General features: G+C 41.5%; 2 protein-coding genes across 6 annotated transcripts in view; one reads left to right on the top strand and one right to left on the bottom strand.

Annotated features, from left to right (window-relative positions):
* RBL2 (RB transcriptional corepressor like 2) overlaps nucleotides 1-25,147 on the top strand; it is a 71,165-nt gene that overhangs the window by 40,451 nt on the left and 5,567 nt on the right. For 2 of the 3 annotated variants that reach the window (XM_003416314.3, XM_064274042.1), the window contains 5 exons: nucleotides 3,119-3,190; nucleotides 3,859-3,961; nucleotides 4,534-4,739; nucleotides 5,296-5,460; nucleotides 13,312-14,847. In XM_003416314.3, coding sequence (XP_003416362.2) covers nucleotides 3,119-3,190; nucleotides 3,859-3,961; nucleotides 4,534-4,739; nucleotides 5,296-5,460; nucleotides 13,312-13,482 — 717 coding nt within the window. In that variant the 3' untranslated portion in view covers nucleotides 13,483-14,847. Of the gene's footprint in view, nucleotides 1-3,118; nucleotides 3,191-3,858; nucleotides 3,962-4,533; nucleotides 4,740-5,295; nucleotides 5,461-13,311; nucleotides 14,848-25,147 lie in introns of those variants that run through there. The other variant, XM_064274041.1, reaches the window with a different exon arrangement.
* Nucleotides 8,666-24,909, bottom strand: AKTIP (AKT interacting protein). Of its 3 annotated transcripts, none has more exons than XM_064274044.1 (10): nucleotides 24,802-24,909; nucleotides 21,521-21,632; nucleotides 20,138-20,343; nucleotides 17,834-17,898; nucleotides 17,648-17,748; nucleotides 17,110-17,198; nucleotides 16,936-17,034; nucleotides 16,733-16,840; nucleotides 15,860-15,920; nucleotides 8,666-15,694 (listed from the first exon to the last, which is right to left on the bottom strand). In XM_064274044.1, exons 2-10 carry the CDS (start codon nucleotides 21,560-21,562, stop codon nucleotides 15,584-15,586), a joined length of 882 nt encoding a protein of 293 aa, XP_064130114.1. In that variant the 5' UTR covers nucleotides 21,563-21,632; nucleotides 24,802-24,909; the 3' UTR covers nucleotides 8,666-15,583. The 3 variants fall into 3 exon arrangements, with proteins under 3 accessions (XP_064130114.1, XP_064130116.1, XP_064130115.1); XM_064274046.1 differs by having other exon boundaries at nucleotides 8,666-15,691; XM_064274045.1 differs by lacking the exon at nucleotides 24,802-24,909 and adding an exon at nucleotides 24,356-24,464.

Below are 25,147 nucleotides of genomic sequence, written 5' to 3'. Positions count from 1 at the left end.
GTGCAGAAAACCAGTTGCTTTTAAGTCAATTCCAACTGATGGTAACCCCACGTGTGTCAGTGGCTGATTTTTTGAAAATAAATTGCCAGGCCTTTGTTTCTGAGGTGCCTCTGGGTGGGCTCAAACCTCCAACCTTTCAGTTAGCAGCAGAGTTCATTAACCATTTGCACCACCCATGTTTATAATTGTTATATCATCTTGATGGATTGACCCTTTCATCATTATAAAATGCCCCTCTATTTCTAGCAACTTTTTGTTTTAAAGTGTATTTTGTTTGATAGTAGTATAGCTACTTCAGCTTTCTTGGGACTCCCATTTGCATGATTTGTCTTTTTCTATCCTTTAAAACTATTTTGTGTTTTGAACTTAAGTACACCTGTAGACAGCACGTAGTTGGATTTTGTTTTCTGTTCAATCTGACAATCTCTGCCTTTTGATTTGGCTGTTTAATCTCTTCCTATTTAATATTAATATATAGGTGGGTTTGATGACAATCTCTGCCTTTTGATTTGATTTATAGGTGGGTTTGAGTTTGCCATTTTACTTTTAGTTTTCTATGTGTCTTTTTTTTTTGTTCCTGTATTCCTCTCTTACTGCTTTCTTTTGCAATAAGTGAATATTTTGTAATGTCACATTTTAACTTCCTCACTGATTTTCTGTTTTCTGTTACACCCCTGGTGGATGGTGGGCTCACTGTGTACGTCTTAGCTTCTCAGAATCAGCTTCAGAGCTTAATTCCAGCGATATACAGAAACCTTAATCTTTAATAGCTCTATTCTCTTGTCCCCCTTTTTGTGGTGTTATTGCTACACATGTTACATCTATAAATATTACAAACCCAACAGATACGGTGTCATAATTACTTCCATCATTTTGTCTTTTGTTGTTAATCACCTCTGGTTCTTTTACATGTGTTCTGTGAATCTGAGTTGCCACTTGGAGTCATTGCCTTAGCCCACAGACTTGTTCCTGTCCACATCCTTTGTGCTGTTATTGGCAAATATATCACATTTCTATGTACTGTAGGCTAAATACATTATATACACATTCTTGTACATAACTGCTGTTTAAATCAGTTAATGGAGGAGATACGCATTTATACTATCTTTTATAATTACATAATTACCCCGACATTGCTCTTTGTTTTGTCGGGTAGATTCAGATTACTATCTGGGGTCACTTGCTTTCAGTCTGAAAAACTTTGTTTAGATTTGTGATAAAGTGGGTCTACTGGCAACAAATTTTCTGTTTTTGTTTTATCTGGCTATGTCTTAACAAAAACTGGCTATGTCTTTATTTCGCTTTCATTTTTGAAAGATAGATAGTTTTTGGTGGATATTGGATTCTTGGTTGACATTTTTGAGAACTTTGAGTAAGTCATCCCACTGTCTTCTGGACTTCTCAGAAATGGAGACAATGTTTCTTATTGTGGTTCCTTGTAAGTGATAAGTTGTTTTGCTCCTGCTGCTTTGAAAATACTCACCTTGTCTTTAGCTTTCAGCATTTTATTATGTTGGGACTATTTGTATGTATCTGAGTTTATCCTACTTGGAGTTTGTTGAGCTTCTTGGATGTGTAAATTAATGTTTTCTAATAAATTTGGGAAGTTTTCTGCCTTTTTTTTCCTCTCCTTCTAGTACTCTCCCCATTACGTGTTTATTGTCGTGCTTAGTGGTGGACCACATTTATCTGAGGCGCTGGCCGTTTTTCTTTTTTCTCCTCTGATCTTTGGACTGTACAGTCTCTATCAATGTCAAGTTTGTTTTTTCTTCTGCCAGTTCAGATCTAATGTTGAGACCTTCTAGTAATTTTCTATTTCTGTTATTGTAATTTCCAACTCCAGAATTTCCACTTGGTTTTTTTAATAACTTGTATATCTTTATTAATATTCTGTACTTGATGCAATGTTGTCATTATACCTGCCTTTATAGATTGCTTGAGCATATTTATAATGGCTACTTGTCTGTTAAAGCCAACATTTGGTTACTCTGACAGGCAGTTTCTGTTAACTGCTTTTTTCTCAATGTATTGGTCATACTTTCCTGTTAGTCTAATTTTTTGTTGGGAACCGTGCATCTTGGATAATACATTGTGTATTGCATCTACTCCCCACTCCCTTCCTGCAGTGTTAAGTCCCCAACATTGGTCCTCCTGGGGCACAGCCTCAAGTATGTCCACGCTACTCTGGAATGCTAGTGGTTTGGGGCAGGGGCTCATCTTTGTCTCTTTGACCATGCCCAGCTGTTAAACCTCACTAATTGCAGGCTCTTTGCTCTACAGACTAATCAAGCTTGTTTCCTTTGAAGGGATAGCTGAGGTCACTGTTTGAGGTTTGTTATGACCCCATGGCTCCTCCTAGCTGTTTCTCTTCCTGATTGTCTCCTGCAAACTTGTATCTATATTGCCAATGAATTTACCAATTTCCTTTCATCACAAACACCACCGTTTTTGAGAGCACGTTTAGGTTTGAACTTTTCCAAGCTCTGCTGTAAATGAAGGCAGTTTCTTTGGGAAGAGATTAGGAGCCCTGTTGTGTATAGCATGCTTCTCCCCCAGGCAAAAATCTCTGAGCCAAGATGCTGGGGGTGGTGTACTTCTCTCTGCATGACACCCCCACTTTAGGAGCTGAGTGCTAGGTGGGAGGGGAGGGGACAGTTCCTAGGCTTTCTTGGCTTGCCTGTCTTGGTGTGGAAGCACACCACTTGATGAGCTGGGGCACGGTTGTTCAGTGCCACAGTATTCTCAGTGGTACTGTGCCCAAGGTAGAGCCTCCTTCCTTAAATGTTGGGGCAGGATGAGAAATACGTCCTCCAGGAAGAAAGCCCTCCAAGTGGGAGCTGGGGGGAGAAGGAGCCCTGTTCTTGGCTATACAGCCTGGACTGAAATTTCTGTCTTGTAGATAGGGAGCAGTCTTGCACTGTTCTGGCCAGATTTTAGTAGATTTTCTTGACTAGGTATTTCTTCATTTGCTGTATACTCTTAGAGCCATTACAGAGATATTAAATGGTTTAGTTTTTAAAAAATAATTTTCACCAGTCTCACTGGGAAGGGGTCCACAGAGCTCCTCCTGCTGTTTTGCTGGAAATCAGCCTCTGAAAACACTGTCATTCTTTGCCAGGTCACAAAAGATGACCGGTCCTTCCAGCATATTATGCGTTGTTACAGGACTCAGCCACAGGCCCGGAGTCAGGTAAGTACGTTTTCTGTCAGGACTGAAAATAAAGCTTACAAATCTGTAATGAATTTTAAAAATTAGTCACCGTTGACTGTATGGTTCTTTACCCAGGGTAAGGTACTAAGACTCTTCCTTAAGGGAAGTCTCTGCTTTAGTCATTGAGAAACCACCTCACGTTGATTACTTTGTCATCTTTCCTTGAAAGGTATCCATGTGTGATATTTGATTGCCATCTTAACGGCATGAATTATAAAGTTTTCAGTCTGACCTGATTTTACGGTTGGGTACAGTTACTGCAGAGGTGTGGGACAAATGGTTTGTACTCAGCTACTAACCTAAAGGTTGGCAGTTTGAAACTACCCAGCCCAGTGGCACTGGAAAAAAATACAGCCAAGAAAACGACATAGAGCAGTTCTTCTCTGTCATGCGTGGGGTTGCCAGGAGTTGGAGTCGACCTGATGGCAGTTTTTAAACTATTACTGCTGTGTAATTATAGGCCATAATTGGAATCTGAAGTTGGACAGGCCCCTGACTTAAATCCTGGACCTGGTATTTAATGGGTGTATGATCATGGCCCCATACATATCTTAACCTCCCCTGGGTAGTAGTGTCAAGGCTCTGAAATCTAGTCTATGCTTAATAAATGTATTAATTTCTGTCCCTTTCTCACTGTGTCACTAAAGGTGTACAGAAGTGTTCTGATAAAAGGGAAAAGAAGGAGGAATTCTGGAAGCAGTGATAGCAGAAGCCATCAGAATTCTCCAACAGAATTAAACAAAGACAGAAGTAAGTGCAATGTTTATGAACTCTTACAGAACAAAATGAGTCTTCTAGGCCTCCTAAGAAATGAGAGAAGCACCAAAGATTATTAAACTATGAAAATGTTTCCTTGGCCAAGGAATTGTTGAAACAACCAAATTCTAAATTTAGTGGAATAGTTGTCCTTCATCCCATGGCTCTGAGGTACATCATTCATAACATTTTTCTCCAGGAGAATGAGAGAAGATTTGAGACAGGCGTCCGCCGGTCTGAGTTCCAGAAAGGTCTGGCATATCAACTGGAACCCTGTGACAGAAATACCAGTCCTGATTTCTGGCTTGAACCACTCAGTGCAGGGCTCGAAAACCTGGTGTAACTTTATTAACTACTTACCTCTGCTGTGTTTACGGCATGGGGCTAAAAGTATTCATCTATATGTGCTTTGCTCCTCTGGTATGAATAAGTATGAATAATGGAGTACCCCATTTACTGTCATCAAAGTGCAGGTCATTGCTCACTTTTCCCTACTGGATTTTCTTTAACACAATCCCACGCACTAGCATTTTTTGTGGTTAACACCCTTTTTTCTACTGCTGCAGCCAGCAGAGACTCCAGTCCTGTCATGAGGTCAAGCAGCACCTTGCCAGTTCCACAGCCTAGCAGTGCCCCTCCCACGCCTACTCGGCTCACAGGTGCCAACAGTGACATGGAAGAGGAGGAGAGGGGAGACCTCATTCAGTTCTACAACAGCATCTACATAAAACAAATTAAAACATTTGCTATTAAGTACTCACAGGCAAACACAGTAAGTTTGATGGGGATTATTTTATACTTACTTTATCAATGAGGGATAAGGCATCATTTATGTTTACGCTATCCCATTTATAAACTAGTTGTTAACTAAAACTGAGGAAGTCTCTAACAGAATTAATTCGCCTAACAACTCCTGTTGCCATGAGGCATGAGTCCACATGGCCCGACAGTTACCAGCAGTGGTAACCTTGCAAACTGCTGAACTTTCTCTGTGACTCGTGTTTCCTCATGTATCAGATGGAAACAGTAGTTCCTAGTTTATAAAGTTGTTGTGAGAAATAAATGGCACAGAGTATGTCTAATATTAAAATATATAAAATGCTTAAAATAGCATCTGGCACAAAGTAATAAGCACTTAGAAGTGTTAATGCTCTTAGTATTGATTCTGTTAATTTTCTTCAGGTTTAATTGTTGCAAATATATAATGTTTACTATTTGTAACGGTTTGTTATACCTCTTTACTCTGAACAAAAGTGACCATTTTCAATAAAAATACCTGGTTGGAGACGTTTGTTTGCCTTTCTGAGAACTAACTTTTTCTCTCACAGACGGACGCCCCCCCGCTCTCGCCTTACCCCTGTATAAGGACAGGCTCCCCCCGCCGGGTGCAGCTCTCTCAAAACCACCACATCTACGTTTCCCCGCGTAAGAATGAACCACTGCTTACTCCGCGAGAGAAGATCTTCTACTACTTCAGCAACAGTCCCTCCAAGGTGAGTCTACGTACATCAGCGGCCCTACTATCCCAGCATGTTGACGACGACACTAGAGACAGAATTTACACTAAATGGGGGGCACTAGCTCGGAGTGATAGGACTGCTATAAAAAAAAAGGCAAACAATTTTACATCATTTAGAATAGAACTTTAGGGTTGGAAACAGGGTAAAGGATTTGGATTCATTTTTATTCTATTTGTGTGTTTTTAACATTTCTAAGTCTGGAGGTTATTATTCCATTTGTAGTCATTTTAATCTTACAAATTTCTGTTAGGGAAAGAAAATTTGGATCCCTCAACAGATTACTAAGTGCCTGTTTCTGGAACAGGCACTGTCTGTGCTCAGACTCTGTCAAGGGGAGAAACGGACATTTTGTACAGTGCAGTAGGATAAAAAAGTACTACTAGCACAGGTTTGTGTGGTAATACCTGCCTCAGTATGAGGTGGGGAGGGATGCTTGGGCCAGGTTAATGGATGAAAAATTAATAAGACATGGGAAGAACATCCAGGAGGACGCAGATAATGTGAAAAGAAAATGACGTCCTTCAGGCAATAACGCTAGAGAATCGTATGCTGTGTTAAGGAGTAGATTCTGATCTTCAGGCCTTTACATGATAGGATTTGTAAAGTATAAAGATTGGTGGAAAAATAAACACATACTTACCTAACAGATGGTCTGGTTTCTTCAAATAAAAAATGTCAGTATCATGAAAATATGGCAGAAGAGGATACCGTTCTAGGTTAAAGGAAACTAACATATGCGACTAAATGCAATGCATGATCTCTAGATGCAGCCTCAGAAAAACACAGCTCTAGAGGAAATGTGGGGACAACTGGGAAAATCTGAATGTGGACTTCAATTCTAATGTTACCTAACATATTAAATTTCCTTGGTATTGTATTATGTAGGAGAATATGCAGAAAGTATTCAGAGTTAAGGAAACCCTGGTGGTGTAGTGGTTAAGTGCTACAGCTGCTAACCAAAAGATCGGCAGTTTGAATCCACCAGGCACCCCTTGGAAACTCTACAGGGCAGTTCTACTCTGTCCTCTAGGGTCGCTATGAGTCGGAATCGACTCGAGGGCACTGGGTTTGGTCTTTTGGTTTTGGTTATTCAGAGTTAAAACGTCCCAACGTCAAATGGTTCAGCTTAAAGGAAAAAAAAGTATATACGTATAGAAAGCAAATATGGCAAAACACTAATGTATGGGTGTTCAGTGTACTATTCTTTTACAGAAAGAGTAAGGAAAACAAAAGGCATCAAAAACTTATTAGAAAGTGTAATAAAAAATGGAACAACTTATCCTACATAGTAATAGAAAGTATCGCATGCCTTAGAACAAATCTGAAAATAAACTGGAATAAACAGATACTCATGTTGCTGAATATGAAAGCTATTATATAATTTTTTCCAATCATTATATAGGTTTAATCTAACTCCACTGGGACTGCTTCTAAAACATAATGATGAACTGACATAAATGTGCATTAAGAGACAAAAAAGCAACTAGAGTTGAATGACTTGACAATTTTTCTAAAATTAGATTCTCATTATGTAACTAAATAAATTCCAAAGGATTAAACCATTAAATGGAAAAATGAGTTATTAAACTAGAAGATAATATGCATTGCTGCTAGTTTGATTCTGAAGAAAGACTAAGTATAAAAACTGGTAATATAGGTAATAAAGGAGATTAATTGAATTCATAAAGATAATTCAAAAGGCAGCAAAAAAGTAAAAGGAATAAGGTAATAACATAGGGAAGAGTAGAAAATATGCCAAAATGGTATATTTATATTAAAGCCCACCATATCAATAATCATATTAAATGTAAATGGTCTAAACACACTAGTTAAAAGGAAGAAACTTGGGGGAAAAAAAAAAGCAGACCCTAACTATATGCTGCTTACAAATAACGCATTTTAAATATAAAGGTGCATATACTTTAAAAGGATTTAAACCATCAGTGGGTCAAAGAAGAAATCACAAGGGAAATTAGAAACAAATGAAAGCACAAAATTTATGGCTACAGTGAAAACAATGCCCAGAGGGAAATTTAAAACTGTAGATGCTTCCATTCAAAAGAAAGATCTCAAATCAATAACTTTGTACCTTGAGGAACTAGAAAAAGATGAGTTTTTCTATAATGGAAGTTCTAGCCTCCATGGGCAAGTTATATAACCTATCTGTGCATGTACCTTTATGTGTGAAATGGAATTTTAAATAGCATCTATGTCAGAGGCCCATCCTGAGACTGAAATGAGATAACATGGAAATCACTTGAGGCAGTGTCTGCTCATCATTACTGTTTTTCTTAATAGCAGTCCCTGGGTGGTACATACTGTTAACGTGCTCAGCAGCTAACCAAAAGTTTAGCAGTTCACCAAGACATGCCTTGGAAGAAAGGCCTGGTGATCTGCCTCTGAAAAACTCTATGGAGCACAGTTCTACTCTGACACACGTGGGGTAGCCCTGAGCCTGAAATGACTCAACAGCAACTAACAACAACACAGACAGAAAGTGGTTGCCTAGAATTGGGGGGAATGGGACTGACTGCTTAAATGTGTATGGAGTTTCTTTTTTGGGTGATGAAAGAGTCCTAAAATTGAGTATGGTAATATACTAAAAGTCGTGAATTTCTACACTTTAAATGGGTTAATTGTATGTGTATGAATTAGGCATCAAAGGATGGAAAAACTATTCCATGCTAACACCAATTAAAAGAAAGCTGAAGTGGCTAAATTAGTATTACAGAAAGTAGATTTCATAGCACAGAATATTATCAGTGATAAAGAGGGTTATATCCTAATGATAGAGAAGAAATAATCCTAAATAAACAAATCTACAACTTACAGCCAGAGATTCAACACTGAACGAGTAGAACAAGTAGAGAAATTCAGTAAGGATATACAATATTTGAATATTATCATCAACCAACTTGTTATTTATAAAACACTGCAAGAGTACCAAGTTACACATGGAACATTTACCAAAGAGAGACCACCACATTGGAATTAAATCAGAAATGAGTAACAAAAATATTTAGACATACCCAATTTTTGGGAAACTAAATAGCATACTTCTATGGGTCAAAGAAAAAATTATGAAGTATTTTTGAACTGAATGAAAATGTAAGCCCAACATATGCAGCTGAAGCAGTGCTAAGAGGGAAATGTATAGTACTAAACACCTATGTTAGAAAATGTCCCAAATTAGTGACCTAAGATTTCACCTTAAACTAGAAAAAATGTAGGAATCGGCCAAATAGAAAACTGAAAAACAGCGAAGAAATTCAAGGCAGTCAAAAGCTGGATTTTTATTTTTAATGTCCCAAATTAGTGACCTAAGATTTCACCTTAAACTAGAAAAAATGTAGGAATCGGCCAAATAGAAAACTGAAAAACAGCGAAGAAATTCAAGGCAATCAAAAGCTGGATTTTTATTTTTAAAGATGACAAAATAAAGCTGTAGGCAGACTTATCAGGAAAAAAGGGATGTCACTACAGGTCCTACATACATTAAAAGGATAATAAAAGATTAATAATAAGTCTATGCCCATAAATTCAATGATTAAAAGACATAATAAACTACCAAAACACTATCCAGAAATAGTAGCCCTGTATCTATTACAGAAATTGAATTTGTAGTTCATAAACTTTGCAACAAAGAAAACTGCAGGCCTGGATGGCTTCAATGGTGAATCCTACCAAACATTTAAGGAAGAAATAAAACCATCTCTATATAAACTTCCAAAAATTGAAGATGATAAATCATCTTGATAGATGAAGAAAAGCATCTGATGAAAAGGTCTAACAATCATTCATAATAAACTCTTAGGGAACTTCGATCTGACAAAAAGGATGTTTAAAAAAAAAATCTACAACTAACATCATACTTGATGGTGAAAGATGACAAATGCCTAAGGAACAAGACAAGGATGTCTGCCCTCACCACTCCTGTACTGGAGGCCTAGCATGCACAATAAGGCAAGGTTAAGAAGACATACAGAATAGAAAGGAAGAAATAAAACTCTCTTCTTCACAGATGACATGATTTTTCTACACAGAAAAATCAAAGAATCTGTAATGTTTGTAACTTACATAAGTTTAGCCAGGTAAAAAGACAAAATACCTACAAAAGTCAGATGTTATTTCTGCATACTAGCAACGAGCGGTCAGAAGTAAAATCTTAAAAGCATTATTTACAATAGCATAAAAAAATTACTTAGGGATAAATATGACAAAAGATGTGCAAGGCCTGTATTGTGAAAAACTATACAACATTGGTGAGAGAAATTAAAGACTGAGAAAATGGAGACAAATACCAATGTCCATGGAATGAAAAGAAGTCCCCGCGTGGCACGAGTGGTTGATGCATTCAGCTTCTAAAATTTATATGGAAAAGCAAAGGAACTACAATAGCCAAAACACTTTTGAAAAAGAACAAACTTGGAGGACTCAGTGATTTCAAGATTTACGACAAAGAAAACTACAATAATTAAGACGGTGTGGCACTGGCAAAAGGATAAACACATAGATCAGCAGAACAGAACTGAGGCCAGAAATAGGCTCCTCACCTGTATATGGGCAACTGATTTTTGACAAAGGTGCAAAGGCAATTTAGTGGGGAAAAAAATAGCTCTTTCAGCATACGGCATGGCAACAATTAGATGTTGCATGGTAAGGACTGGCTTGAATCCAATCCCAAAATGTGGAGATTGATCCATTCCTACTTCTCCATTCCCATCACCAGCTACCCCCACTGCACTTTGTCTGGCCCTGGCCACCCAAAACTAGGTCAGAGCTCACAAGTTAAAAGGACACTGTCCTACAGACTGCCAGATGGGCAGATGCTTAACCCTTCAGGATGCCAGCCACAAGCTCGACCATTATTTTCTGACCTGCCGGCTCCCACTACACCGTTAGGCTTAGTAAGTCACTGGAACAACTCACAGAATTCAGTTGAGTAGCCCTGCTGGTGCAGTGGTTAAGGGCTTGGCTGCTAACCAAAAGGTCAGTGGTTGGAACCCACCAGCCGCTCGATGGGAGAAGGATGTGGCAGTCTGCTTCCATAAACATTACACCCTTGGAAACCCTATGGGGCAGTTGTACTGTCCTATAGGGTTAGTATGAGTCAGAATCAACTTGGTGGCATTGTTTTTTTTTTTAATACCATACTTATGACTACAGATTTATTATAGCTAAGAAGAGGCGCATAAGGTGAGGTCTGGGAGGGTTCCCAACACCGAACTTCTGTGTCGCAGGGGATGCCCTACCCTTCTAAGAGCAGAAATTCTTGTCAACCAAGAAGCTTTCTGAGCCTCTGTGATCAGGGTTTTTGTTGGCCAGTCCTGCTTAATAGGCTAAATCATGCCTCCTGAGGCTAGCTGACATCGGCCTCTCACCTGAGTCTTTTCTGTTCTGGCCGGCTCTGACTTGCTGGCACGAATTCTCTCTCAGGTGCGGCCGGCACGAATTCTCTCTCAGGTGCGGCCGGCACGAATTCTCTCTCAGGTGCGGCCGGCACGAATTCTCTCTCAGGTGCGGCCGGCACGAATTCTCTCTCAGGTGCGGCCGGCACGAATTCTCTCTCAGGTGCGGCCGGCACGAATTCTCTCTCAGGTGCGGCCGGCACGAATTCTCAGACAAAAGCATCCCTATTTCTCCAGAGCCAAGGACAAAGGGTCCCTTACTTTGGTTATCTTAGAAACGAACACTTATACCCTATACCATATACAGAAATTAACTCTGATGGATTACAGAACTAAATGTAAAATAAAACCTAAAACTACAAAACTTTTAGAAGAACACATGGGAGGAAATCTTTGTGATCATGGGTTATGGAAGGATTTTAGAATACAGCAGTAAGAGGATTCATGTAAGATGATTAAAAAGTTGGATTTTATCAAAAGTAAGAATTTTGCTCTTCAAAAGACACTATGAGAGAATAAAGACAAGTCACTGAGATAAGTGTTTGCAAATCCTATATCAGATAAAGGATTTGTTTCTAGAATGTATAATTATCGAAACTCAGTAAGAAGATAACCAAATTTAAAAAGGGCAAAAGATTTGAACACACTTGACATATTACATCCTTATTAGCCTAGCTAACAATTTTTTGAATGACAGTAACAAGTTCTGCCAACAATGTGGAGCAACTGGAACTTTTATACATTGCTGGTGGGAATGCAAAATGGCATAGCCACTCTCTCTGGACAACGGTTTGGCAGTTTCTCATGAAGTTAAACATACCCTTACTATACAAACCAGTAATCTCACTCCTAGGTTTTCACAGCCAGGTCAACTGTAACATGTTCACACAGAAACACGTACGTGAACGTTACTGCGGCTTTATTCCTAATTGCCAGTAAGTGGAAAACAACCTAAATATCTTTCAACAAATGAATGAATAAGCAAACCTGTGGTACATCCAGACAGTGGACTAGTTAGCAATAAAAAAGAATTACTGATACACTAAAGGAGCCCTGGTGGTGCAACAGTTAAGCACTTGGCTGCTAACCGAAAGGTCGGCCGTTGGAACCCACCCAATGGCTCCACGGGAGAAAAGCCTAGCAATCTGCTCCCATAAAGATTACAGCTTAGAAAACACTATACAGCAGTTCTACTCTTATCACACAGGGTTGCTATGAATTGGAATCGACTCCGCAGCACCTAACAACACCGATACGCTGAACAACATAAATAAATCTCAAATGCATTAATGCTGAAGTGAGAGACACTAGATTCAACAGGCTGCTACTAACTATGATTCCATTTCTGTGACGTTCTGGAAGAGGCGCCACTATAGGGACAAGAACCATCAGTGGTTGCTCGGGGGTGAGCTAACTGTAAGGGGACATGAAGGGATTTTTTGGAGTGAAGGAACTGTAGTGTGATTGTTAAATGACTATCTATTAGTCAAAACATGCAGAATACACTAAAAAATGAATGAGATTATAGGTCAAATAAGCCAACAAGAGTGGGAAACTGTGGGGTGATGGGTATGTGGGGATTCACAACTCCTCCTTCTACTTTGGTATATTTGCTGTTCTCTACAATGAATATATGTGAATGTGCTTATTATACTTTCCATAAGGAAACATGGAACGTGAAGCATCACATTAAAAAAATACTTTAAACCAGTAAGCTACCAGAAACTAATAGGATAACTGACTTTTGGGGCTTTGGAGAAATGTAAGCCTGAAGGCACTGTAAAAGGGTCAGTCTCCCTGCACTTCAGCAGTGCCTTTCTCCATCGGGGCTCCTTATCTCAACCACAGAACGAAGCTGCATAAATCTTTTTTCACTTCTCCCAAGAATGATATAACTTGTACCATTCTAGATCATGCTAATTAGTACCACTCTTGATCATGGACGCCTTAGGGAATGAAGGCTTACTTCTCTGAAATCCCAGCTGAGGATGGCTGCTAAAAATGGAGTCACACTAGACTGAAAAAGGGGAGGGGAGTACTGCTCTGTGCTTTATGCTGAATGCTTTCTATTTTAAAAGCACTATGGACTTAAAAGGGAGTGATGAAATATGGCACAGTAACATGCTCTGTAACTGTTTTAAAAATCACAAATTTGTGAACTCGTCCACATTGTAGAAACGTGTAGCTCAAAATCACCTATGGAGCTTTTTAAAGATAGAAATATTCTGCCCCCACAGTTAGTCAGTCCTGCCAGTTAAGTGACATTAGCAAAGTGAATCTTAGTGGTTCTGTTCTCTGTACAAGGTGTCCATGCTCTTCAAGGTAAACTGTTTGACTCATTTGAGATGATCTGATTTAATGTGCGTTAGCATTTTAAAGTTTTTTTTTTTTTTATCTACTGTTTTCCCCACTATAGAGACTGAGAGAAATTAACAGTATGATACGGACAGGGGAAACTCCAACCAAAAAGAGAGGGATTCTTTTGGAAGATGGAAGTGAATCACCTGCAAAAAGAATGTGCCCAGAAAACCATTCTGCCTTATTACGCCGCCTGCAAGATGTAGCTAATGATCGAGGTTCCCACTGAGGTTAGTCTTTTGCATTGGAACTGTCTTTTCACCAACTCTGGTTAGCAGCCTTTGATGCACACTAGGGGCTCTCTTCCTTAACCCAGCCTATCAACTAGTGCGTGTCAGAAGGATGAAGAGAAGTTTCTGTGAGATTTTGAACTTATTCCTTCCAGTATCCTCACAATACTTTTATTTATCCCAACTGTCTTTTTGTCTACCATTCAATGCTTACCATCAAGGCTGCTTAGAATCCAAACCTGGATTTTTAACTATTGGGCAAAGCTTTCACAAATATTGCAAAGAACAAAGCAAGTTCAAATATGTGTATTAGAAATTTCTGTTGACATGCTCCAACAGAGGAACTGTATTTCAGATTCATTCCTACCTGTTTTGTGGTCACCTCTGGTCCTCATGCAAAGCGAAAAACAAAAAACAAAAAAAACTAGGTATTTTGTCCTCCATCACTTTGTAGGAGTGTGAGATTTTTTACATTCCTGAAACAGAACAGGGGAGAACCCAGATTCGGCAGTGCTTGGTCATCAGCCCTCGTTCCCTGTGTCTAGTGCTCTCCCAGTAGGTGTGGTGCAGTGTGGAAAGTGCTTGGTTGTTTAGCTGTGCAATGTGTGAGTGAACTTGTACACAAGTGGCACTTTAGGGCTGTAAAAAGCATGATTTTTTTTTAACTCAGATTCTGCTGTATATTTGCCATGGCACTTTCTACAATGCAAATTTTATTAAGTACTGAACTTCTAGGCTAAATATCCATTACCTTCTTTTATCATTTTCTACTTTTTAAGAAAACTGAATGCTAAAGCCCCAGTAGCCGCCTTTTGGGCATGTAATTTTAAATTCTCCAGTTTCTGTTGCTGTTATATAGGGATCAGCTGGCTAAGATTTTAAATCAAGTTGAATTAAGGGTATTAATGTGAAAAATTATGACTCTTCCTTTAGGAGGTAGTTATCCAGAAGACCTGTCTATTAAGGTGATGTATTTTATGGTATCTTTGGGTATGTTCCTGGTAGTTTAAAAAGACTGGAGAATTTAGGTTTTCATTAGTACATAGTACCGTTTATACAAATTAGAAAATGTTATTTAACAGCTATTGAATTATCGATCTATACCTTTATTAATCATTCCTATTCCCGGCAGTTTTAAAGTTGAATTAATAATCTTATTAGGGAGAAAATTCAATTGTAAATTGAAATCAGTATAAAGAGTTACTAGGTAACTTCATATTGCTCCAAAAGAAATACGGACCTTCCACTGTTCAATGAGAATAGTGTTCTACAGAAATATTTATAAAAGCTCTTAAGATACTTACTGCTACTGTAATTTTATATGAAAATAAGTGTATTTTTCAATAAAGCCATTTATAAACTGATCTGTTTAGTTATATTGAGGGAAAGGTCTTTAGTTTCCTGCATAAATGACAAAGAACAATCATTTATTAGTTTATTTTGTCTCTACTAAACACATTAGTCATTCATCATTTAAATATCTGACTTCATTAGAAACCGTTTTAACACTTTTTCTCCCTCCTGCCATAAAAATACAATAAGTCATTTGCTAAAAAAAAACAAACAAACCACTATGAATAAGTGTCTGGTTTCCTCTCACTCAACTACTATGTACCCCAGTGACAGCAGTTTATCAATCAGTAAGACAGCAGGCTGGGACTGCATTTCAAAGGCTCTTCTGCTTAAAGGTGCTGAGCCATGGGACTTGCTCTCTTATCCCCACATGCTAACATATGTACACCTGAAACCACCGATTTAAAAGCCAGTTGTAGTGTTGAACTCTTCCTACTCTAGCATCAGCTTAAATGAACGCAACTTACCTTTAGCATTATGTTCAGAAAAATATTTAAGTCTCAAGGTCCCCAACAATTTGGAGTACTGAACTAGATAACCACCCTAAAGACACTTCTGACAGAAGTAATGCATTACTTAAAGAGAGGTTTCCAAACCCTGCTGTTCGAACCTAAGCGTGCATGGAAAACACTGATCTCTGTCATTGTCCACACAGTTTTACTCTTCAGGCAGTCCTTTGCCATTGGTCAGCTTTAACTAGGCCAGAGTCCAGCAGGAAAGTGCACGGTGCACCCGATTCACCACCTCTTAGGTTGCTACTGTTTTCTCTTCTTTACTGAAAGGTTGTACTGAGCCAGGCTTTACCCAGGACAGGCCAGCAACATGAACACTTTTATTGTGCTGCTCTTCAGGCTTCTTCTAGGCACAATCAAAAACAGGCATTAAAAAACACACTGAGGGAAGTTCAGCACTGTACAGACTGGTTGCCCAAAAAGTTGTTTGTATATAACGAGTGGTCTCCTAGTAAGACATTGTAGAAAAGAAACAGTGAGTTAACCATCTCAGAAATGGTTATCCACTTACCTTCTGAGTCAGCATCTTCTCTCTGGCTTCATCATGTACAGAAGGATTCCATGGAGAAAAGCTGAAGGGAGAGAAAAATATTGAAAACTGCTTTTGGCTAACTCAGCGTCAGTTTTTCAATAATTAAGCCAGTACCCCTAACAAATAAAACTTAAGGAATACTTTTTAAAAAGTGATCTTTTAATAATCAGTTGTCAACATGTAATTTTAGACATCCAAATGATTTTCTCATGTATCTATCCCTTATAGAGCACTTTACATGGGTTATCTCATTTAAGCCTCACAACGATCCCTAGTACTATTTAAAGATGAAGAAAGTGAGAGACAGTAAAATTTAGTCACTACTGTGTCACCAAAGCTAAATGCCAGTCTATCAGCAGAGCCCGTGCTCTGAACTATGCTGCCTGTCCACAGTGCCAGCGCTGCCAAAGAGCTAAATCACCAGTCCGTCAGATGTCGGTGTTCTCCCAGACACTTGTCCCCAACAGTGAATATCAGTGCGGGAGGAACCCCCCACCTCATACACTGTTCCATCTCCGTCCTTTCACCATGTCTGAATGTCAGTGTGGCAGCTCAAGAGGGGCTCCAGCCAAAACTGCCAACTGAAAAGTCCAGATGTGAATGGATGAGCACGTTACAGGGACCCTTAGGAAACCAAAAGCACCATAGGACTTGCTATTGGCACAATGTGTCAGACAAAGTCAAGTTCTTGTTTAAGAGTCCAGCAGGCCTCAGAAATCAAGGTGACACCATGTTATCAGGGTTGTAGGTAACAAATTATACATATCCCTTTCAAACCACCATCCTAAGACTCCTGGGAAATGGGGACACAGCACTGCAAAGGTGCAGTTTATCAGAGGACACTGCACCTACCTGATTGCATAGGGGTCCTCTATTTTAGGCTGGTCAAACAGATGAGCCGTGCACACCTTAACACTGTCAACCACTTTACTTTTAAAAAGCTGAACATCTTTTTCGTACCTGTGTTACAGTTTAAATAATAAAAAAGTTACCAATTTAATCTACTTAGTTGCATTTTCCAATTTTTCTGAAATGACAGAGCAAAAGTGACATACAGTACTGCAGCCTCTGGGTTTAGGGGGCTGGCCGTATCGATCTTGTAGAAAACTCGCCTTGCATACATCAGCACTTGCCAGATGTGGTTGTGGTTCCGCCTGAACGGAAAGTGCACCATTACTGAGGCCCCCACTGCGGTCTGACGTCATTAGAAGAAACACTTAGTTACTAACCTCCATTTTGCAAACGCTCTCTTCACATCCAGTTCACCTGAGGTGGGGTCAACAAGCGGGTGAAAGACGGGAATATCAAACACCAAGCGCTGTATTTAAAAAGAGACATATCCTTTAATGGAAGCAGTGGAGGAAAACCCACAGCTTATTAGACCCAGAGAGACAGTCGTCAAGGGAGCTTCAAGGGAACAAGGCAGTCACATACATTAAAAGTCAAAAAGCTGCCTCAAGAGGGATACTTAACTGCTTTGACCATTTTCCTGTAAAATGAATTTTGCAATGAAAACAACAGTCACTCTCCTCCCCTAAAGCACCATGACCACCATTCACACAGTAAGTGCTGGGGTGCAGCTTCCAGCCTCACTTGCACACCTTGGGCAGAGAAACAAAGCTATAGGCAGAGGACAGCCCGACAGAAGGGGCTGCAAAGCAAAAAATCCCCTCAACGACTAGGGGGCAGACAAGCATTCTGGAAAACTGAAATCATTGAACTATTAGGAAATCTCTAAGCTCTTTAAGCCAGCCTATCTCTACTTACTGGACAGTCCCCATCCGGGTAGTTATCAGGGATATAAACTGTAAACTTAAATACACCATCCTGATACAGTCCGTGCCGTATGAATATGACTCCAAACCACACTGTAGGAAAAAATAAAAATGGTTAAGGTTTATGTGTGTGTCAGAGAAACCATAAATAGGCTATAAGAGTGACTCTTCGTCTTACTTAGCGCAGAGCGGTAAGATGGCTGCACATAGACTCCTGGTAACTTCTGCTTCACAACCAAGGTACTAGAAGAGAAGCAGCAGAATAATTAACTTGTCTGGATGTAAATGACATGCTTAGAGAGCAAACCACCCCATGATCATTTCTGGGGGCAAGGGATGGTCCCGCCAGAGGTAGCCGATGTCCCAGGCACACACGCCCAGTTGCCATAATCTGTCGCTGGGCACGCTGAGTGAGCACCGGCCTGGCTGCTGCCCAGGTACTGGCTTCCTAACACGATCTCACAGGAGAGACACGAGCCAAAAAAGGGCCCCAGATTGAGAAAGTAAAGCCAAAAAGGACACGCAAGGACCAGGTTTTCCTCCAGAAACCACAGCTTCCCCAAAACATCACCTTGGAAACCAGTCTTAGGTAATTCTGAGTAGTGCAGCCTGATTTAAATAAATGAGAGTATTTGTAAAATTGTTATTGCTTGTGTGACTGGAGATGGCCAGATTTCACACACACATTCAGAAGTCATTTTAAAATGCCATTTTAGGTAATCCAATAAAAATTCCACGGCACTGCTGTCACTCAGGTGTCATTTCGAGTTTGAATCAGCAGATCGTGCAGCGGAGGGCAGTTTTTGATTTGCAGTGTTATTTGGTAAAGGCAGGCATCAATGTGGGGCTCTCGTGCTGTACTCTGCTCCCAAGTCGCCCCCAAAACTCCGACCCACGCACTCTGCGGGCCCCACGGGGGTGGGGTAATGGGGAGTGTGGAAGACAGGAGCACTGCCAGGAAGGGCCCACTGGCTTTTCTGGAACTTGGTTACCCACTGACAGCCACTCTGCTCTGGTCCCTGCAGCTGTGAGCCTACATAAGTAAGGCTCTGACCAGACCTTGAGAAGAACAATGCTTTCCTAGAGCCTGAAAACACATTAACCCGCCAATCTTGAATTTTATCCAGAAGTAGCTTATTGGGCCATTGTCAATTGTTTTTACTACCTATTGGCCATGGTACTTGCTTACTTTTAACCTTTTAAAAGTAGTTATCTGTTCCGCTTTTAGATTGCTAAAATTCAGCAGCAGCAGTGGCTGGCAGATTATCTACTAGTCTGATCTGCCAGAAAAAGCAATTTTGTGGTCTGCTACAGAGAGCAGATTTAATCACTACGATAGAAGCCTGCCCCAACTCCCTGCCCAGGCTCAAGCACAAGGCCTTGACTGTAAAGCTGAAGGGGCCGCTGCTACCAAATCACAGCCAGTCAATTACACTGCAGCCTCAGACCCTCTGCAACACACATACACAGACAGGGATGGGTACACAATGCTTTTAAAATAACTTCATATACAAAGGAACTTTACAATGATGGCTACTGAGAATTCTCCAAATTTTCTATCCTTCTAACAAATGATCAAGGCAAACGCCATCTAAAGTCACTTGATTTTGAGCCCCTGTAACGTGCCAGGTACTGTGAGTCACTACTAAGCCCCTCTGTACAAGTGCCTACTTCCTTACTCGCTACAGATCTGTGCAACTTTTAGTCCAATTTTGGAATTCCGTGACTAGTCAGGTTCTTAACATGGAGCCCAAATCTAACTTCCCTGTAATTACCCGGTTCTGCCCTCGGGGGTCATACAGAATAAGTCAAATCACCTTTCTAATACCAGACTTTCAAGATGAGGATGGTTTTAGTAAGTACGTGCTACATCTTCTCATCTCCAAGCCAGTGTCTCCAGCTCCTCCAACTGCCGACCTCTATCTAAGGTCTGGCTTCCTGACCTCTCCCTCCTGGGACCACCATCTCAGGTGGTGGTCAGCCTGTCCAGATGCCTCCCACAAGGTGGTAAGTCTGACCAAAGAAATAACAGATGCCACCCTTCCACTGGCCTGCCCCCTACAAAAGCCTCTTCAGGAGGTGAATTCCTCACTTCATATAAAGTTCAAAAGGAAGACCAAACTGAAGTTATTAAGGTCCTGGCCTACCGTAGGTTCATAAATCTTAGATTCTTCTTCCTCTTTCTCTCCAAAACAGCTGTGGAAATTAAGGCACACGTCTGGTTTTAAATCTTATTTACCCAAGCACCAAGTATGAATCGTTATATTGAAGAGAGGATACTTACGTAACTACCTAGGTCTTGGTTAAGACACATACACCACAAGCAATCACCTCCACAGTTTCCATACATTAAAGCTCATAATGGGGGGCGGGGTGAACCGAGCTTTGAAATTAATGACTGCCATTTACTGAAGCCATCAGAATAAATGACATACATTGCCTTAAGGATCATTCGAAATTAAATAACTTGTTGAGAACTTACAATTCTGCAAGAAGAGAGTATTCCAGGTAGAAGGGTCCGTAAGAAGCATGTGTGCCATTTGTTGACTGTGCTGCTTGGGCGGGAGATGTAGGCTTAGTTATGGGCAAAGCGTTTTTGGGTATAGAAGGCAGCTGTTTCTTGGGGGCGGTGCGTGGAGGACTGCTTTTCACGTCCCCTGTTAATGTCTTCTCCTCACCATCAGATCGCTATTCAAGACAAAGAATGTTTGTTAGGCTGATTCTTAAATCACCAGAGTATAATCTTAACTTCATGACCTAAAAGCTGGAATTACTCTTTTACAAGGACATTGTCACACCATGATCGAGAGCAGGCAGGCCCTACAAAGAGCAGAACAAAGCTAAAGCAAGAGTAAAATCTTCGGAAAACTTTTTCCACAGCTGTATCCTCTACAGGCAATAAAGCCAGGATTTCCAGGATTAACTGAACCAGAGAAAGACATGGCTTCCCCTGATGCCCCTCCCCCCAAAAGAGGGGAACGGGTTTCCCCAGCATTAAACGCTGTAGAAGACCTAGAAAAGTCCCCTTGCACCCTGGTACTGTAGACAGTCAGGTGCTAAGAAGTTCAACATAAAGTCAAGAGTATGGACGACTAAAATTAGGTACTACCTGATGATGTTAACACCTGGGTTAGAAACGAACCAAGCAGCTGGCCCCTTGTTTACTTGGGTCTGATCCTGATCTTGTTCCTAAAGGCTGTGTTCCCATATTTGGAATACCACCAGCATAAACTGCCATGACAAAGATCTAATAAGTCAGAGGCCAGACTGCCATCTCAGAGGTGCTTCCTTGGCTCACGTACAACCAAAGGGTTTTTTAAGTAGCTGCGTAGAAAATGTATAGAAAAAAAGATGTTTAACAGCAGTGTTCTCTTAGAGAATTATGGGTTATTTTCTTTTTGCTTATCTGCATGTTTTAAGCTTTCCTAAAGTGAAAATGTATTATTTTTGCAATAAAAAAAATAAATATTTTATTTAGAAAAATTCACCTAGTGTCTTCCAGTCTGACTTGACCACATTGGACTGGCCGTTTCCAAGTCTTCTCTAAACAGGGGATCTAACTTTTAGTTTAGTACAAAACCTACTACAGTGATGTGTCACAGATCTCATGTGTGTACCCATAAACTGAATCTCAGCACTGGGATTACCAGAAAGATTTCTACTGGAGACACAATCTCAGTGTCAGAAACCAACTTTAGCTGACAAAATTATTATTTCTCAATAGTAAACCTAAACCAGAAAAACCAGGTAATTCCATAAAAATTATAAGCAACTTTGGTATGAGTTATTTTGGCCTCTATTATGGCCCTTTTTCCTAACCAAGAAGCAAATGGGTTTCCTCACTAAATCTCTCGACTGTACCTACTTTGCGTACAGAGCTTGTAGACATGCTCCAGAAAGGGTTCATAACGTGTCTTCCGAACAAAGAAATTCAGTGGTCTGAGTCATCAAATTCTGGTCCTTAGCATTCACTTTACCTTAAAAAAAGATGGGGAAAACATAAAAACATAACACCACCAACAGTTAAGAATTCTGAAATGCTTGTGAACGAAATCTGACACTCTAAATAGTCTCTAACTAGAAGCCCTGATGGCATAGTAGTTAAGTGCTACGGCTGCTAACCAAAAGGTTGGCAGTTTGAATCCACCAAGCGTTCCTTGGAAACCCTATGGGGCAGTTCTCCTCTGTCATATAGGGTCACTGTGAGTCGAAACGGACTCAACAGCAATGTTTTTTTTTTTTTAACCACCAGTGACCACCCTGACAGGGAACACAACAGAGAGTCCCCAACACAGCAGGAGAAAAGTGGAATGCAGAACTCAAATTCTAGTGAAAAGACCAGACTTAATGTTCTGACTGAGACTGGAGGGACCCCGGAAGACAGGGCCTCCAGACTCTGTTAGCCCAAAACTAAAACCATTCCTGAAGCTAACTCTTGAGACAAAGATTAGACTGGACTATAAGGCATAACATGATACTCGTGAAGACAGTGCTTCTTAGCTCAAGTAGGTACATGAGACTAAGTGGGCAACTCCTGTCTGGACGCAAGCTGAGAAGGCAGAAAGGGACAGGAGCTGGTTGAATGGACACAGGAAATCCGAGGTGGAAAGGGGGAGTGTCCTGTCACATTATAGGGAGATAACTAACATCACATAACAATGTGTGTATAAGCCTTTGTATGAGAAACGAACTGTAAACTTTCACTTAAAGCACCAGAAAAAAAAGAGTTCATAAAAAAAGTCTAAATAGAGATAACAATAAAACAGTATATAATATATAGTTATAAACCTAGATGGGGGGAAGTCTTCTGATATCTTCAGAAATTGTTTCTTTCAATATTGCCTCCTCTTCTGGCTCCACTCCCTTCCCCTACTATAGATACCTGCAGGAGTCTGTGAACTGGGTCCCTGTCCACAGATCAGAATATCCAGCGGTAGTTTGGCTTTGGTGCGAAAAATTCAGAAGATGTGGACTACGACACTTGCTACTAGCATAGTATCCAGGCCTTTAACTCTTGGAAAAGACAGGTTCAGAAGGCACTGTACCCACATACACCAAAGCTGTATTACTGTTCCTAGGGTGTTGGGAACAAATGACGACATTCCAAGGTGGCTGACTTAAAAGTATCTTAAATTACTTGTCTTGAGGACAGAATGACTCCAAGGAAACTAGTAGCCAAAGAAATAAGAGCAGAGAGGGAGGGTACAGCACGCATATCTTGATAGGCAGTCACGGCTAACTGTTCTGTCCAATCATTCGGATAAAACTGCCTTTTTCAGCTGCTAAAAATATGGAAAACTGCAGGATTAGGCATTTAAGGAACTGCCAATCAGTACATACAGATGCAACAGAGGAGTGTAAATAAAAAAGACATTTTACAAGCACAAATCTGCCACAACAAGATTCAAGCAGTAGATCAGACAACATGTCTCAAAGGTCACAAAGTCAGTAGGTCATTTACTAAAAATACAAAGAAGAGGCAAAGGAAAAGAAGCCAGCTGAGCAGTAAGAACAGCAACTTCTCTGCTCTGGTGACTTCTTCCCAGGCTGTTAAGATTTAAAACAGAGCTCCTTCTCTGAATTCCTACTTACACCAATAAAAAGGGTGTAAGGTGAAAGGGTCAAAATTTAGCAACATTTTACTAAATTCATAAGCCAATCAGCAGAGAGCCATGTACCAAACATCTCTAATCACCAATAATGTTCTCTCTCTGCCTAGCCTGACTTCCTGGGGTGGGTACCAGGTCTCCCATACTCCACCGGTACCTGTGCCTGCTGTTTGGCTTTCCAAGAGATGAGGCCACCCAGTAATGACATCAGAGGAATGAAGAACCCGGTTCTTCCACTCACCTGTTGACTTAGATCCAAAAAGCAGCAACAGCTCTCTGCAAATCTCTCTTTCAAGGTGACTATGATGCAGATGGTTGCTATGAGTCCAAACTGACTCAACACCATTGGGTTTATGACACAGATGAAAATAGGTGGACATCAAAAATGTGTGCGGGCATATTCACGTTTGGCCCAAATGAAAACAATACAGGTTTTCAGATCCAGCAGTACTATACAACATCACACTATTGACTTGGACAGACCTGATTTAGCAGGACTCCCACTCCTTGGGCCCCAGTGCCCTGTTTGATTATGACTGCATGACTGGGCCTTGAAGAAGACTCTTTGAGTCTTGCCCCCAGTTCCTCCTATCTTTAAGCAGAAGGTTTTGTCTACTACTGCCTACCCTTGTGATAGATTTTTAAATCAAACGTTTCCAGCAGCCACGCAAGCACCAAGAGAAATCATAGTCTACTTTTCGGGTATTTTCCAACAGTAGCGCCATAGATGGAAGGAAGATACAAGGAATATGTCCTAGTCACTGGGAACAATTTTAGAATTTCTGCTCCTTTGGCCATAGGAACAAAACATGATTGTTTTCTTTTATACAGCTGAGACCCATACATGGCATGAGCCCAAACTGGAGATGACTGCTGTTTCTCCTATGCGCCCCGGTGCCCCATAGGCATTAACTTAATACCATCCTGAAAGACGCTTAATAAATTCCAAGTTAGGCGACGGTGCAGGGACAAAGACAAAAACGACCCAGTCCCAGATGGGCATCAGCTCCCGGACAGGTAGCTGGCCTCGGACAGGCACCCTCGCCCAGGGCGGAAACTCATCTTCACGCACACAGAGAATCTGGACAAACCTGTCTCGAGGTGCTGCATGGCAGAGGCCACGTCCTGGCCTCGCTGCGATCTCAAGACGAGGGCTCGAGGCCGACCCGGGCCCACGAAGCCGACCCGGGCCGGCGAGGCCCACCGGCGGCGGCTGAGGGCCTCGGAGCTCGGCGACGGCCCCCTTCAGTGAGGACACAGGGACTGGGCTGGAGAGGACGGGCCCCAGACGGGGCGAGCAGACAGGCCCGCCTCCAAGCCAGCCTGGCCCAGCTCCCGCCGCAGTCCCCAGGGCCAGGCCTGGGCAGCCACCAGCGCGCAGCAGGTGCCTGCAAACGCGGACAGGTGCCCGGCCAGTCCCCGTGTCCATGCGCGGCCGCCGTCGCTGTGGAGTCGGGAGTGCTCGGTAGGCCAGACAAGTGCCGAGCCCAACGCCAAGAGCCAGGGTTTAAGGCCTCCTTAGCCCTCGCGTACCTACCGGACGGCCTGGCAGCGCGCCTCTCCCGGTTGCCTTCAACGCAACGCGCTTGGCGGCCGAGCGCGGTCGCAGCCCGACAGCATCTCCAGCCGCAGCGCCTGCCCGGCCCCTGCCCGCTCCCCGCCCCGCCCTTCCCTTGGCGTCGGGCTCCGCCCCCGGCCTCGCCGCTTCCGCCCCAGCCTCCTGGTGCCAAGTGGCTCCCGCACCTGCCCGTCAAGAGCGTTCTTCCGGGGGCCTTGGCCGGTGGCACTCCGTTCTGCCAATCCAATCCGCTCCGCTCGGGTGGGGCCGCACTTGACCCTCCCCCTTATATGACAGCGCTCGGGGCTACCTCGCCATCACGGAA

This window comes from Loxodonta africana, chromosome 21 (genome assembly GCF_030014295.1).
Source record: "Loxodonta africana isolate mLoxAfr1 chromosome 21, mLoxAfr1.hap2, whole genome shotgun sequence".
Taxonomy (NCBI): Eukaryota; Metazoa; Chordata; class Mammalia; order Proboscidea; family Elephantidae; genus Loxodonta; species Loxodonta africana.
The sequence above is the reverse complement of the archived record's forward strand: the minus strand, read 5'-3'. Positions and strand labels throughout refer to the sequence as shown.

What these genes read in the sequence shown, in the direction of transcription:
- AKTIP (XM_064274044.1), bottom strand. Translation starts at nt 21,562, where the DNA reads ATGAACCCTTTCTGGAGCATGTCTACAAGCTCTGTACGCAAA. An exon ending in TACTCTCTTCTTGCAGAATT is followed by an intron (nt 17,899 to 20,137) that starts GTAAGTTCTCAA and finishes CTTCTCTTCTAG; the next exon opens with TACCTTGGTTGTGAAGCAGA. An exon ending in AACCCAGAGGCTGCAGTACT is followed by an intron (nt 16,841 to 16,935) that starts GTATGTCACTTT and finishes ACTGTAACACAG; the next exon opens with GTACGAAAAAGATGTTCAGC.